Source organism: Triturus cristatus, chromosome 11, assembly GCF_964204655.1.
Source record: "Triturus cristatus chromosome 11, aTriCri1.1, whole genome shotgun sequence".
In the NCBI taxonomy this organism is placed as follows: domain Eukaryota; kingdom Metazoa; phylum Chordata; class Amphibia; order Caudata; family Salamandridae; genus Triturus; species Triturus cristatus.
In genome coordinates, this window is record NC_140594.1 from 242101305 (window position 1) to 242115521 (window position 14217).

The 14217-nt window shown below is 39.5% G+C and overlaps 1 protein-coding gene across 1 annotated transcript in view; it reads right to left on the minus strand.

Annotated features, from left to right (window-relative positions):
• Positions 1–14217, minus strand: part of LOC146783965 (clustered mitochondria protein homolog) — a 288789-nt gene that overhangs the window by 157264 nt on the left and 117308 nt on the right. The window contains 2 exon segments of the mRNA XM_085634433.1: positions 4635–4760; positions 10549–10703. Of these exon segments, the coding sequence (XP_085490559.1) occupies positions 4635–4760; positions 10549–10703 (281 nt within the window).

Below are 14217 nucleotides of genomic sequence, written 5' to 3' on the forward strand. Positions count from 1 at the left end.
GACCAGAAAAAAGGTGGCCTAATGCCAGGCAGTGTTCCCACTTCCTACAGCGCACTGCTGCCTGTTGGCTAGGTTTGCACTATAGAAATTTCATCTACATACATACTTCCTCTGCAAACGTTGATTCAGCATTTGCTGAAAGCATAGGGAAGTCGTGGGTGTGGAATCAGAAGGTGGTCGACCCCATGCAAATAGAGGCCTTCATTACGATAACGGGTGGCCAGACCACCGTCCGCTATTGCTGCGGTAAGTAGACCACCCGACAGGCGGTAGGCGGTCCAACTGCCGCATTACAATGTGACTGCTGGACTGCCGGTCGCAAAGTGCTCCTTTTCATGACGGCTTGTGCTGTGGCCCAGGAAAAGGCCCACAGCATACGCTGGCGTGAAAAGGAGCACTTCCTGCACATCCATGGAGCGCGTGCCATGCACCATGTGGTGCATGGAGGTGTGTGGGGGCACTGCATGTGCCCCGAGGGCCACTATACAGTAGCCCCAGACAGACGGGGACACTGTTGGTGCCTCTAAATTCCATTTCCGACAGCCTTTTCATGGCGGTCTTCCTGCCATGAAAAGGCTGTGGGAAAGGGATATTGTTATCCTGACAGGGGTGTTTGCCTCAGCACACTGTCGGATCAGTGATTGTGGTGGAAGTGGCAGTCTTCCTCTCGATCGCTGTGGGTTCAACCGCTGGTACTGTAATCCGGTGGTCAGACCTAGGGGCTGTCGGCAGGCGGACCGCCACTGGCAGCCGCCCGCCATTGTAATCAGCCCCAGAGTGTCTGCCCATTGCCCATCAGTGAATATGTGAGAAGGCCCGTATTATTAATGATGCTGTCTTCACCTCCAGGCACAGGAGACAGGCGGGATTTGATCTCACTGTTTCATGATGCTGGTATTAAGAGACTGGAACATCTAGCCGTATTGAGACCTCAATTATACTGAATAAGAATCTGGGTTACAGAAGAACGAAACCCCCATAGGCAAGGATTGAAGGAGCTACAGGAACTTGACGGGCAGCTCACCTTTCCTTGGTTCTGCCATGTACGAAACTGGTTCTATGAGCTGGGCCTGAGTAGTTTCTGGACTGACCCTAGTTTACTGACTGCATACTCTAAGAAAGAACTAAAGTGCATCTTTTGGGAATTTTTAATGCATAAAGCCCATCTTGATTGTAGAATGGGAAGATTCACTACGCAGTTTCTAAGCTTTAAACCATTGCCAAGTTTTGAACCTCATCTCGTTGAAATCCAACCCCAATTAGCAAAAAACCTTTTTCATGAAGTTTCGATTTGAGACTCTTCAGATTAACTCAATCATAGCCAAATGATCGCCTGGTCAAATAGCAGGGAGGACAACGAAATGCACTTTATGTTCTTCGAATGCCTAAGAAAATATTGCAGACATTTTTTTTTTCTGCGCCGAATATGATGTTATAAGAAGGAAATGAGTAAAACCAATGTGTCTGGGACTGATGATTAGAACATTTTCAGAGCCCCTAAGAATTATGAAAATGGACAGTTCACAATTGATTGTATTTGGTGTTAGCAGATTTTTACTTGCCATGAGTGATATGCGAAGGAAGAAAGGATTGAAATTTTAACATTCTTAGGGCCAGATATACAACTGTTTTTTGCTGTCGCAAATGGGAAATACGCCCATTTGCAACTGCAAAAAAGGGTCTTGGCATGTACAAACGCTATTTTGCGAGTTGGTGATTCGCAAAATAGCGTTTGCGACTCTCGCCATAAGGAAGGGGCCTTTCCTAATAGCGAATCACAATGGAATGTACCGTTGTTTTGCAACCGCATTTGCGGCCGCAAAATACTCACAGTTTACCACCTACTTCAAGTAGGTGATAAGCTACTCGCAAACGGGAAGAGGTCCCCAGGGGACCCCTTTCCATTTGTGAATGGATGCGAAAATATTTTTTTATTGCAGGCAGTGGTCCCAGGGACTACTGCCTGCCCTTAAAAAATGAAACAGTAATGTTTCATTTTTCTTTTTTAAATGTAGCCGTTTTCCTATAAGGAAAACAGGCTGCATTTAAAAATAAAACTGCTTTATTTAAAAAAACAGTCACAGACATGGTGATCTGCTGACCCCAGCAGGCGACCATCCCTGGGAATGTTAGCCATTCCAAATGGGGTCGCAAATTGCACCTACCTCATGAATATAATGAGGCATCCAATCTACGACCCCATTAGGAATCGCAAACAGTGTTTTACATTCCAATTTGCGAGTCGCAAATTGGTAGGGTCTTACTTCTGGCCCTTAGAGTAAATTATGTCTTTATCTTTTAGTAGTCCTTTTTTTATATTGTACAACAATGAATTGCAAATAGCTGTAAATAATTGTGGGTAATTTTATCCAGTGGTATATGCTAGTATGCTTTTTACTGTAATTGTAACTGAAACAAAAGCTACATTGATTGATGTCTTAAGCATTTTTACTTTATGTTTACCTTCTGTAGGTAGAAACTGAGTATCCCCGAACCAGTGTACACTGCTAGACATCACTGTTGGCATAGCGGACCCTCCTAGAGTTCATCTTTAGATTCTTTATGCTGAGGTTTTTGCCTTACTGGATTCTATTTAGCATGGATGTACTGCTCTATCATAAACAGATGCCACATGCTCGTAACTATTTTAACATTATTTGCTGCAATTAATCGTGTATTTGTCTATATGAAATTGCCTTATTGTGGAGATGTTTTTTGTGCTCTATTTTGTACACAGATGCTTGATGATGTTAATTTTACTACTGAGATGTATCTCAATGAACTGTGTATTTCTTTTATCTGTTATGTATTTTATTGAGATGTTGCTATAGTATACTTTTATGGTTCTTTGAACCGAAATAAAGTTGATTGATGATGACAGGTGAAACAATCCTCTGGCTGTAGAGGCTTTTCATCACTATGATAGAGTCATGGTGCTGGGCTGGTTGATATTTCAGTGTATGTGAATCTACAGGGCGGCAGACTGTTAAATTGCACTAGAAGTATAGTAGGTTTACGTACATCAAAAGCCATGGAAAACCACAATGAAAGGTAAAGCAGGAGGTCAGATGGAAGAGAAGTGTCTCTAAAAGGCCTGAGAGGATGGAAATGAGGAAGTCATGTCTGAAGTCAAACCATGATCTTGAAAATGATTGAAAATGATCGAAGGTATTCTCTTAATTACTCAGTAACTTAGAAGATGTCTTGCTTACCTAATTCTTTTACTTTTTGAGCTGACTAATATTAGCCATGATATAGTAGAAGTAGTAGACATAGTAATAATATTGTGATTATTGATAATAATAGCAATAATAATTATATTCTTCTTTTATTTATCTTCCTATTATTATTTATAAGAGCTATTGTTAGAGCATGTGACAAACTGAATTGCCTTAGGGCACGATTATTACACATTCAAATGAGCTTGTTGAATATGACATTTTTATGCAACACTTCATTAGTCTGAAACGGTTATCAAGCAGAGTGCTGGCCCTTAAAACACACAATTACAAAAAAGTGAGTCCTTAAAACAAGACAATGTAAATTAATTGCCCATAAAACAGCACAATACAAATTGGATCTCTGCGTTTCCCTCGCCCACTAACCTGCGACCCCCTAAGTGCAATCTAAACTAATCTAAGGGATAAATGTCTTAAATCTGCAACTGACAAGCATAATGAATTCTACCAATTGCTTTGTAGCAATTAAGTGGAAGGTCTGCTTCTCCCTCTCATTTTCTGAATGGTTAACTACCCAGTCCTTAATTTGGAAATAATATAATTACTGGTGCACAAAGTTTTCTTAGGAGCCCGCTGTCACCTTGGGGCGAAATGCAGAGGATGCCGAATACCAACACAGCCCATCACCCTACACTTTTTGTTTCTTTATCTCACTTTTTCAGGTGCTTTGTCATCCCTGCATCCGATGCCCACTGATAACATAAAGCACAAAGTAAGCACTGTCAATAGTAGACAGACTAGAAGCAGAAAAAAAGAATAAGGACATAATATTTTATACCATCAGGGCAACTTACTAAACTGATGTTTTATTAATAAACATTTGTCAATAATCATTTGGAAATAGAATATCACACTATCCAAAAGGAGATGTTTGGCATTAATCATGAGCAAAGGCACACAGCAGAAGGATGTAGGCAAAGTAAGAAGTGAGCACCATCAATTATTGAATTAATTTCAGGCACTGGATTGAGACTGTGCCTTTGTGCAAGGTGGCAAGACTTCAACGCTATGAACCTGGTATTTTTAAGGGATCGTATTGTGTTTAGGTTCTTATGTCGGAGTATCTAATATTATATTATAAGAGGATGCCAAGTGGGATAGTCAACGCAGTAGGTTCAGCTCTGAATCTGATAAAGTCATATTTATCACAGGGGGCTCGAGGCAGATAGTGCCATAGCACTGGAGTCCAGGCCAGGGCAAGAGGGTGGTCAGGAGCTTTGTTGTGCAATTTCCATAAACTAAAGCCCGACCACTGGACAGCCAGGTGGCACGAAGCCTGATTCATTTTTTTCTGGAATGATCTGCGATTATCACTTACATGAGAGATGGTCTAACTTTAAAGATTTACAGAGTTGATATTATTCACTTACAACTGACAAAATGACCAACACTTACCTCTTCTTCTGCAGGACTGCAAAGTTTTTCTTGAAGGCAGGACTAATTTGATTAAATAGCTCCACAAGACTGTGGCTCAGATGGCTAGGGTTTGCTGGTTTAGGATTAAATGTATCTGCAGTTGACCTATAACAAAAGCAAAGTACCAGTGAGGGCTCATGAAAAAAACATCTTCTAAGTTAGCAGATTCATTAGAAAATGCCAGCAATTACCCCTGCCGAAAGTGTAGGGTACAGCTGACAGGCTTGTCATAGGAGGGATGCTAATGACCATATCTCCTCTCCTTGGTAGTGGGTTAACTTTCATTGTTGTTGTTGGACATGGATATCTCTCTAGGTGTGAATCAATGTGCAAAAGCAGCATAAAGAAAAGGTTCTACATACAATCTGCAAGCGGTCATTGTCAATGTTTGGTGATATATGTATCGTAGTGGTTAGTGTTGTCAAGTGGTTGTAGAGACTATCTTTATTAATTCAGGAACGTGCATTTTTGGTAGACTGCTATGTTGGTGGACTGCTATGTTGAAGTATAAGTCTGAGTTTGGTGTCCTATTAGATTCCACCTTATCCCTTAACACTAGAGCGGCTATGAACTGTTGAGTAGATGTTGGATTAATGCTTTACATGTTGTCATGAGGAGGCATGTAGTTTTATGAAGTGTAGATTTTAGCTGTGACCTTGGTGAGGTTCACCTATAAGTTGTCTCTGAGATGTGGTGGATGTACATTTGTTATACAGAGTAATGTGTACTGAGATTGTTTATTGTAGGGTTGGTACTTTTGTTAGTTCAGTGATACCCAACCATATGGCTCATCTAAGCTGTGCCGGATGTGTATGCATCATTCTGTTTACTTTCTTGTGTTAAATGTTAAGTGGTGTTTCCGTTTGAAAGGTGCTGTTGTATAGCACAGTGATATCTAGATAAATGTTCTATTTGCACTGGTCTGCACTCATATAGCTAGCCAATACCAGACAGTGAGCACTTTACTTTTGTTTGTTTGTGGGATGTTGTGGCAGAGAGAGAGAGAGAGAGAGAGAGAGAGAGAGAGAGAGAGAGAGAGAGAGAGAGAGAGAGAGAGAGAGACCATAATACCAAACATAACATACTATAGTAGGACATAACATGCTATAGTATGACATAACATTTTGAAAAGAATTAGATTATTAAGGATGTATATTATTGAGTTGACAAGAGCAAGATTAAATACTTTGGGCCTTATACAGAGTTTGACAGATCCAATACTCCATCACAAACGTGGCGAATGTCCTGTCCGCTGTATTACAAGTGCACTGTAACTGAAGACACTTGTAATATATCCCTTCCGCAACATTCTAAATAAGGCCCTTTTTACCTAGCTTGAACTGTGAAGCTAAAGAGGTCACCACCATCTATTGAAAAGTTGTGGCCATGTTTTTCTTGTTCTTCTTCATTGATGAAGTTGAGTCTGGGAAAGGTCACTGTTCTAAGGATCATACTTTCTGTTCATATTAACGGTTATACATTTGACACCCACGGCATTAGCATTCTTGTATTAAGACTAACATCATTGTAATAGTCATTCATAACCTGCACACCTTTGGAACAGGCATAAGCACTTCAGACAGCCATAAACCTGCAGCGAAAAGGACAGATTGAGCAATGAAGCAATAACACTTGCACTGGTATGATTAGGTCCACTACTAAATGGGGGGATTTTCAGGATGCCCTCTGGCCTCCCTGACTGAGAAGGTAAATACTGTCCTTTCCAATTTCAAGCCTCGTGCCATCTCCACCAATGGAAAAATAGAACATCTGAGTAATGCCTCTGCCGTACAAGTCTCATACAGAGGACATTCTGCTGTAACCCAGGTCTTTGCCTTCCTCTGAACAAGAACATTTTGAAAATAAGCTGTCCTTTTACTCTTTTCCAGGGCGACCAGGACCACATAGGACATTGTAGGCACAAATGATGGAAAGACTATAGGGGCATCGTTAGGGTCCTGTGCTATGAAACAGATGGTCTTCTAACACAACAGCTGAGTTGTGATTCTTCAAAACCTCATTCTATTGTTAAAGTAATAGAGGGCACTGCATGATTGTTGTCATTTTGAATGATTAAAATGACAGTAAAATGTTTTAAAAATCAAAAGCAGTATCAGGTTGTTGGAATACTGAAAAAGTTCCTTGTCTCATAAGACATAAGCCATTGAGAGTAACATTGGAGCTTTCTGACTGTTTCTTGAGAACTAAGAGATTCATTGGCTCTACAGCCAGCAAGAAATTGCCTTAGGCGAGGGAGCTCCCAGCCTAAAGAGGTTGCAAATTTCTACAGAATAGGAAGCATTGAACAGATAAGCTTTTATTTTCTATGCTGTCGCTGACACTTGAATTGACTGCAAGTAAGGTTGAAAATACTTTAATTGTCAGAAGGACTTAGCAGGCTTGATCTGACAGAACCTGTGGTGATGCCTTTTTCCTAGTTCTAAGTGCCCTGCAGAAAGGCTTTCTAAGTGAGTTGGGTACTCTACGGCAGAATTCGATCTACAAACAACCAATCAAGAGAATATGGGAGAACACGTATTATCAAAGCTGAAAAAAACTCTGAAGGATAGGATATGATGAAAATGACTGCTGCAACTCAACATCAAAGAAGGATCATTGAATGACACTGATCTACCAGTATCCTATAGCAAAAAAACATTTTTTTACTACAATGTATGGTGACTTCCCTGTCATTACTGTTCTATTCCCTGAAATCAGTACTCTAATACTAAGAGATGAATTCATCATTTCATTACAAACTTAAGACTGCATAGCTGTGAGCTATTATGTAGCTCATTTGGGAACGAATACGGGATGATGCCACACAAACCACATCACTCCAATATGCAGTCTAAATTATTATTCACTCTTCATTTGCTGAGGGCAAACACGCACACAATAAGGAATTTAAATGGTCCCCTGATTATTGTGTATTTCAATATTTCACTACTTGTGAGATGAGGCAGCATAGTTGTCTTATTAAGGTATACCTGTTTGCTTGACTTTTTAAAACATGAATAGGTTCTCGCAATAAACAAGTTCTAATATTAACTCATAAATAATAAAGCTGAATACATTTTAAATTGTGAACTATTCTGGTTCTTTTCAAACAGAAATAAGTGCCTATGTAAATAAACATCTAAAGAAACTGCAGATTTGCCAACCAATAAACATACTGTTTTTTTGCGGCAAGTACATGTCATGTTCTTAACTGCCCTCTACCTGTAATAATAGGTAAGATTTCTGAAAAGCAAAAAGTCAAGCACATGTCAGCCCTCCCCACCCTCTAGGCAGGTAGGTGTTCACTTTTTTTAATTTACTCGCAGAACGACCTTCCAAGTACAGGCAGGATTGCATTGTTGCATTCTTCGTTGAAGAGAAAATGCGTGTTTTCAAATAATGCGGTTGCAAAGAAGTTCAGGATAATATATTGCGACTCTCTAAAGCAATTCAGATGGACACTGCAGATCAGGCACGATTGTCATGAAAGGTGACTCGATAAAAAGCATAACGAGTCATGAATTCAGTACATATAGAACATGGCTTTACTATTTCTACAATGGCGTTTATCTCTCCAAATGGAACATAATAAAGACGCTATATCCGTATTAGTGACTCAGTATAAGAGCAGAATGAGTGAAAGACTATAAGGACTCCCTAAGTACTGTTCGGTGAAGTTAGAAGATAACAGACTGGGTTTCCTCAAGCAGTAAGTGCAGATCTGGGGCAACAGCGGCTGCACATGTGGAAGATGTGGTCAGTATTGAGGGTCTTTGTAGTGAGTACTAGGGCACCTCTTCATCATAGGCATGTACTTCAGGAGGTGTATTATTTGGACTCTCCAGTGCTTAATTTGTGAAAGAAAATAAGTGGCAGGACTCTTGTTAGGAGCCTCCGCAGCTTACACCACCCATTGGCACTGCTGGCATTGCCAGTGACAGTACCTACAAAACTACTAACCAGCACATTGCTACAAGTGTGACAATTCAGACTATTCCAGGCCCCCAAAGCTTTTAAAAAATAGCTTGGATGGCAGGTATTAGTTGTTTTTAATATATAATGAATTAAGAAACAATTGCTGTTCTGCCCATCTCTAAATTATACAAACAGTGCCACTGAGTGGCACCTGTCATATGTGCCGGTGTTGACAATTAAGTTCCAGAAACCACTGGCTCAAATTAAGCACAGCTTCAGACTCGATTCACAAAGACTGAGGCATGGCTATCACTGGTGCAGCTGGTATAGTGAAACAAGAGCCCATATGTGGCCCCTGTATACCCATCACGACTTTCATTTACTAATTGAACTGAGGCAGAGGGGCCAACTTCCTCACTGCTTTAGGAACCATCGTACCTTTGCCATGCTACTGCACAAAGATTTTGCTTTGAGGTGGTGTGACTTACTCTTGTAGTAATCCTGGCTTACTGCTTAATTCAAGGAGTAAGAGGGTGTACTCCTGAATTACTCTTGAAATGTAGGAGTAAGACAGGAGTACTACAAGATGAAGTAACAACAAAATCTTTTTGAGTTAGCCTCTAGTGTTTCTCATTGATCTCTTGACAAGGCCTATGGGTGTAACATGATTGCAATGAGAAGCCCCAGCTCATCACAAATTAATGAATCAGAAATGATAGGAGACTAGATAGAACACTTGTAATACTGCCTGAAATACATCAGAGTAAGCCGTTTCATGACACTAAGAAATGTGGCTTTGACTTTCAGGTGATGGATTGTCTCATGGCCTGATGGATGCCCTGTGTCAGCTATTGTGTAGCAACATTGTGGGCTTCAGTCAATAACATGAAATGGACCATAAGAGTTTTCCCAGATTTCTCTTCATTTCTACAAACAGACAGTGATCATTGAACTAATGGTTGGTGTTCCTTTCCCATCAGACCTGTTATACCATATTGGGGAGAAATACGTTTGTTGTTTTTCAGATATGAGCAGAGAGTGTATGATCAACACTAAAAAAAAGGCAGAGGACTCTGACAAAATGCTACTTTTGTTAGAATGACTATTATTAATGATTATTATGCTTCAGAGAAAATATAGAAGACTTGGTGAGGGAGTATGTCAGAATATAAAAGACAAAAATATCAAACTAACAAACTAATGTGTCCAAAATATCGACAGCCACTATATCATGAAGGTATGTACACATGGCTGAGAATAAATTACTATTCTTAACTCCACATCTATGTACCTTGAAGACTTCACATCAAGTGTGTTAGTTGTGCTGCTTTGCTCAACAATCTGCTGCTCCTCTAGGGTAGCTTTATAGTAGGCAAACAGAGCAATAACATTACCCTCCCACTTAATCTGTTTTATGTTTCAATGTAAAAGCTGCCAGTTGGGGCAGTTATCTGATGCTCGTGGCACATTTGAGTTATCCATGTAGAGCACGTGAGGAAGATGGTCACTCTCACACCTCTTATTATTCTTACAAATTTCACAGTGGGAGACTGACCAGTGAATAATGTGAACCTGCACTTCTGCTAATGGAAACAAGTGTTGGGATCATCTGTTGGTCTGGTAAGAGTCTACCACAAAGAACTCTTAATCTCACTATACAACAGGTCAACAATAGTGATTCACTCAGCTTATCCGTTCTCTTGGCGAGGTTGTTTGTGCTCGAACATGCAGTAGAACTACAAACTTTTGAACGACATCAGCAGGCCCCAACTATAATGGAATAGTTTAAAATTCACTCCAATAACCTAATTGATTTGAAGTTATATTTTGAATATTTTCTTTACTTCACTTTACCATTAATGAACTTTAGGAATACTCTCTGTAGGTTCCTAATTGATATATCAGTTTCAGAAAAGCAATACTTGATTGTGAAATGGTATAGTTGTCAAGAGAATAAAGCTGTCAGGCGCATACTCACTGGTTTATGTAGAAACCTCTGTTCGAAGCAGTGATGTTAACATGATGATCTTCCAGTGTAATAACATTCAGATACATCAGATCTCCATGCATCTTACGGTTACCAGGAGGGGGATTCCACCCACTCATCATTAAGGCTTTGAGACACTGTAAAGGCTGAAACAAGACACACATGAGGACATATTAACAAGAGGAACCTAAGACACTGATAGCAATGGAAGAAATTCCATAACAACATCAACACAGTATAACAGTCCACAGATTCATTATTATAGACCTAAATTCCTAGCTGTCTTGTATGAACACATTGTAAGAGTCTATTAGAAGAGAGCATTTAAGTTCTCTGATAGACTTTTCTGTGGAAGCAGCAGTGGAAATAGTAGATCTGTGCAGACTTCAAATAAGAGACTTCAAATAAGAGAAAGGAAAGCACAGTTGCAGTGGGATTGGAAAAATAAGAACACTTGTGGTATGATTCTACTTGATTTTGTTTGCTGAAGAACATGGTTAGCTGCACAGTGTTGTTTTGCTTACATTAGTACATCACACTTAAGACAGGAAATAGGTACAAACACTAAAAGAAACATCTTATGAGGTGGGCCATTAGTTCATGGATATAGTAGTGGCAAATTGAGTTGCTTTACTACCTCCCCTTTATGGGATAGAGACAGCTGTCAAAAGGAGAAGATGCATTAACAGCCACAGTAGGAAAGATATGTCTGCACTGAAGGAACTGACATATAGTCTAATAGATGCAGGAGACCTACATGCATTTGTGAGAGAAAATATAAGGTTCGATTCACACACACACACAAAAATACTCCCACATGTCTCTTATTTTTAGAGTAAATTTACAAATATGCTTCAATGAAAAAATATCAAGAGTACTTCCGGATAGCTGCAACAGTTTCAGTTTTCAAGGAATAATCAAACATGTGTACGCAGTTATGCATGAGTTAATGTAGTAGGTGTACATATATGCATAATACGTACTTATAATTTTGATTTTACAATTTGTTTTCCTCCATGGTGAATATGGTGTTCCTGATGAAAAACCCCTTCCCCCATAAACCCACCAATGTGGGGAATATGCTATCCATTCCCATTCTGAATACATATATACTAGTCTCAAAGACAGGGCTAAATCTAAGGCCACATCCAGTGTGTGAATATGTTTTACCAATGGTTGTGCATGTCTACAAATTCAGAGGTTTAAGGGTATTCAACTACTTTTCAAATAATCTGCACCCTGGAATGACCACTCTTTTCCTGTTAGATCTTCTTGCATGCACCATACTGGTGAGCTATTCCATTTGTGAGTGTAAATTAAGATTCTGTAAATGCCCAATGTAAGTTCACACATTTAGGCCAAGCTATTTATGCACCTACAGTAAGATTTTGTGACTTTAGCCCTCAGATTCTATGTCCTTCTGAGCTGAGATGTGGCACCTGCACTATGACTTCATCCCCACTGATGATAGCAAGAACCCTGAGAGACTATGTCAGGGAAGGCTAGAATGACTGTAGTTTTAATTTGAAAACATCCATGGGGATGGTAGTGAGGTTTATGAGATGAGAGAGAGCAAGGAGCAGCAGTATTCCAAGAATATTGAAACGGGATAAAGTTTGTGCATTGCCTTAATGGTGCATGGGTTTCTTTATCCTTGCCAGCTGCATCACTGCATCTGATTAGACCTACAATTCGGAAAGAATTTCTACCAGATGGGTTGCATGTGTGTGCACATACAAAATCTGCTGGAACCCTACCAATACTGGTCAAGCAATATGTCACATGGGTCCACTTGCTAACCTCTGAAAAGGAGAAGTATAGGGAGTAGTCAGTGATTTGGAATACCTTTATTAATCTGCAGCTCGTTAAATTGTGGCTTGAAGTGCACTCTTAGTGGACTTAGCTGGCCCACTTAAAACATAAGTAGTAATCAGTTAAAATGGGACACACAATATTGATAGCCCCCAACCAACTATCCAGCACATATCAACATTCTAACACTGTATGGACAAATACAAAGACTGAAAGCAAAGACAGCCCACTGATTGAGACTCACAGAAATCTATGTTTTTGGGGTTAATGATTACTAAAAATTATAAGAGATATTCTAAGCATCTTTGTAAAATAACAATCCTTATTCTTGCACTGTGAATTCTATTGACAAACTAATAGAACTTGGTAATTGCTATTGATATGCCATTATAAAACATGCCTTATTCATAACGTTAGTAGTTCATATTAAATCAAGTGCAACACTGCTACATGTTTTCAATGACATCTACAATGATTGCCGGCATTTATATTCTTTTGTTGCCAATAGCTGGCCAACACGGATGGCCATAAATTGACTCTTTTCAATGATGTTTCTAAGGATTGGGTCCTGTTGTAAAAAGTAATCCTAATTTAAACTAAGCCAATTTGGACTCTGCAAATAGAAGGCACACTAATAGCTTACGTCTGTCAATTGCTAGAAGGAGGACTACTAGACAATGAAAATGGGTTTATCCTTAGTTATGTAATTGTTTTTCCTGACAGGTGATCACTTTTAAGCATGTTTTTCAAACACAATGAAGTTGATTCACAAAAACGTTTATGAATACGGGAACAAGTACTACAGTAGTACTCGTTTATGTGTTCTTTGATGCCTTTGTGAATTGGCCCTAAAACATCTAGTATCTAATTTAATCTAATCAAATCAATGAAAGAGTGTGCCTTGAATCTATCAAAAGAGCACTACTGTAGAATCCAAATTGGTTTCTTTAGAAAGCCCTCACTCACCAACCTAGTGACATGCTTCATTTCGTTGATTTGATTGCATTTACCTGGGGGATTGAGAGTGGCCAGCTATCTTTTTCTTCCCTCACTCTTTTGTTGTTCTCAACATCTAATTTAATCTAATCTTATATAAATTTGAGATGATGAAGGTGAGTACTTAGAAATATATTTTACTACATCTCCAATGATTAACAATAGTATTCTAATTCTTAGTGCTAGTATTCATTAATGTAATTACCAATCACTTATATTGCTATACAAACGTTCTGGGATTATCATCCGATCAATCACTGGCTCTGATTTAAAAAAATATTATGACTGGATATTGATTCATGCTGTTCATTTTTTGATGGTTAAGCGCCCTTAGTATGATGGAACACCTGTAATGAGCATGATCTATTTACCATGGAAGGAATTCTCACAAGAAGAAGAAAGACTTTGGGCCCGATTTATATGTTGGTGACAAGCATATTCCGTCACAACAGTGAAAGAGTATACTTACCGCCAACATAATGGTCTGCCTGTCGAATTTAGATGTGGGTGGACCATTGGTTTAATTAGGTGGAGACTACTCCGCTCGAGCAGTGATTAATCTTCTCCAACGATCCTGTGCAATAAGGACAATCAGAGGAAGACCTCTAATTCTGCCCATCTAATTTAGATTTACAAGGTCTGTTTTCACTGCCCATCACAGGAAGGAAAACCCTGGCAGTCAGGAGCAGTGAAAACTGCTAAATACTCCCCAAACCAAGGAAGAGAACTTAGATGGCAAGGGGGGGATTTTCAGCATTTTCTTTTTGAAAATGAAAAAGGAAACAGTTTGGTGCAGGGCTCTGTCACATTGACAGAGCCCTGCACCAAATAGCAAAAAGCATTGCAATGCTT